The sequence below is a fragment of the Hibiscus syriacus genome, unplaced genomic scaffold (genome assembly GCF_006381635.1).
Source record: "Hibiscus syriacus cultivar Baekdansim isolate YM2019G1 unplaced genomic scaffold, ASM638163v2 tig00110890_pilon, whole genome shotgun sequence".
Classification (NCBI taxonomy): Eukaryota; Viridiplantae; Streptophyta; class Magnoliopsida; order Malvales; family Malvaceae; genus Hibiscus; species Hibiscus syriacus.
The window spans coordinates 13,539,921-13,541,244 of NW_024062900.1; the positions used below are offsets into that span (position 1 = coordinate 13,539,921).

Genomic DNA, 1,324 nt, shown 5'->3' on the forward strand with positions numbered 1-1,324 from the left:
CCTTTATGTGCCGGTAATTAATTAAACTTTCTTCCCTGCATGCAATGGCGTGACAGAAAAGTTAAACAAGATATACGTTTTTGTTTTTTTTTCTTGGTAACCAAACAAATGATAAAGATGGTTGTTTTATCTTTGTTGAACAGTTCGACGATTTAGCTGAGCTTGAATGGCTGTCGAATTTCGCGGAGGAATCATTTTCCAGAGATCCGGGATGAAAACCGAGCCAACGTACCGTCGGATGATACCCGTGGCTTCCAACCCAACCAAATTGACACCGGTGACAACAACCCGGTTTTCACCCGGACATGACGGCGCTCGCCAAGGCAAGAAGCAAACGCTCCCGTGCAGCGCCATGCAATTGGGCGTCCCGCCTCCACGTCCTCAATCCGACAACTTCATCTTCCGAACCGGATAAGGTCGTCCCGGGTCAAAAATCTCTCGCCGGGAAAAAGCCCGTCAAAACGACGAAGTTGAAGAAAAAGGACGGCGGCGAAGCGAGTTCGGAGGGGCGGAAGTGCCTGCATTGCGCAACGGATAAGACGTCGGAGTGGCGGACAGGACCCATGGGAGCCAAAACACTATGCAACGCTTGTGGGGTGAGGTATAGATCGGGGCAACTTGTGCCCGAATACCGACCCACTGCAAGCCTGACATTTGTGCTGACAAACCATTCAAATTCTCACCGGAAGGTCTTGGAGCTAAGACGAGAGAAAGAAATGGCAAGAGCTCAACAGCAACAACAACAATTGATGCACCATCGTCATCAAAACACGCTATTTGTTTATTTCATCCACCAACCACTGCCTCATCTCATGTAGTGAATGCTAGTGTAGGCCTAATTTAGCTTTTGCGTTCCACTTTTTATTTTTCATTTTCGGTTGCGTTATTCACTAGTTTTCCCTTTCTACATTTGGCAATCCCAATTTTCTTAGTTCTGCTCAATTTCTCTATTTTATTTTGACTTCATTATAATTAAACTTTCCAAGCTTGCTTTATATTCCAACAAATCAAATTTAGCAAAATAATTCAGTAGGCTTAGAGTTCAGACTCTTTGTGGTATTAAAAATGGATGCAAGGCTTTAATTTGAGCCACCCAAATGTGTGTTCATTGCTCAAAAAGGAAACAGTCTCAACATATAAAAATATCCACGTTGATAGACATAGGTCTTTCGCACCTTACCAATCCCATAATAGTTGAGGATTTAAGGCCACTTCCCACTCCTTCCAATCAATTCAAGATAAGGATAGTTTTCCTATAAAATTTTATATTCAAAGACAAATATTTTAACTCGTGATTGGCTACTTTTTACCCTTATTTAATGCA

General features: G+C 42.8%; 1 protein-coding gene across 1 annotated transcript; it reads left to right on the forward strand.

The window, feature by feature from the left end:
- Nucleotides 1–305: 305 nt before the first annotated feature.
- Nucleotides 306–818, forward strand: LOC120144744 (GATA transcription factor 12-like). Its single transcript, XM_039158733.1, has one exon. The coding sequence runs from the start codon at nucleotides 306–308 to the stop codon at nucleotides 816–818; it is 513 nt and encodes a 170-aa protein (XP_039014664.1).
- The last annotated feature ends 506 nt before the right edge of the window (nucleotides 819–1,324 follow it).

Excerpts from the sequence above, each read along its gene's own strand:
- LOC120144744 (XM_039158733.1), top strand. The coding sequence starts at position 306 with ATGACGGCGCTCGCCAAGGCAAGAAGCAAACGCTCCCGTGCAGCGCCA.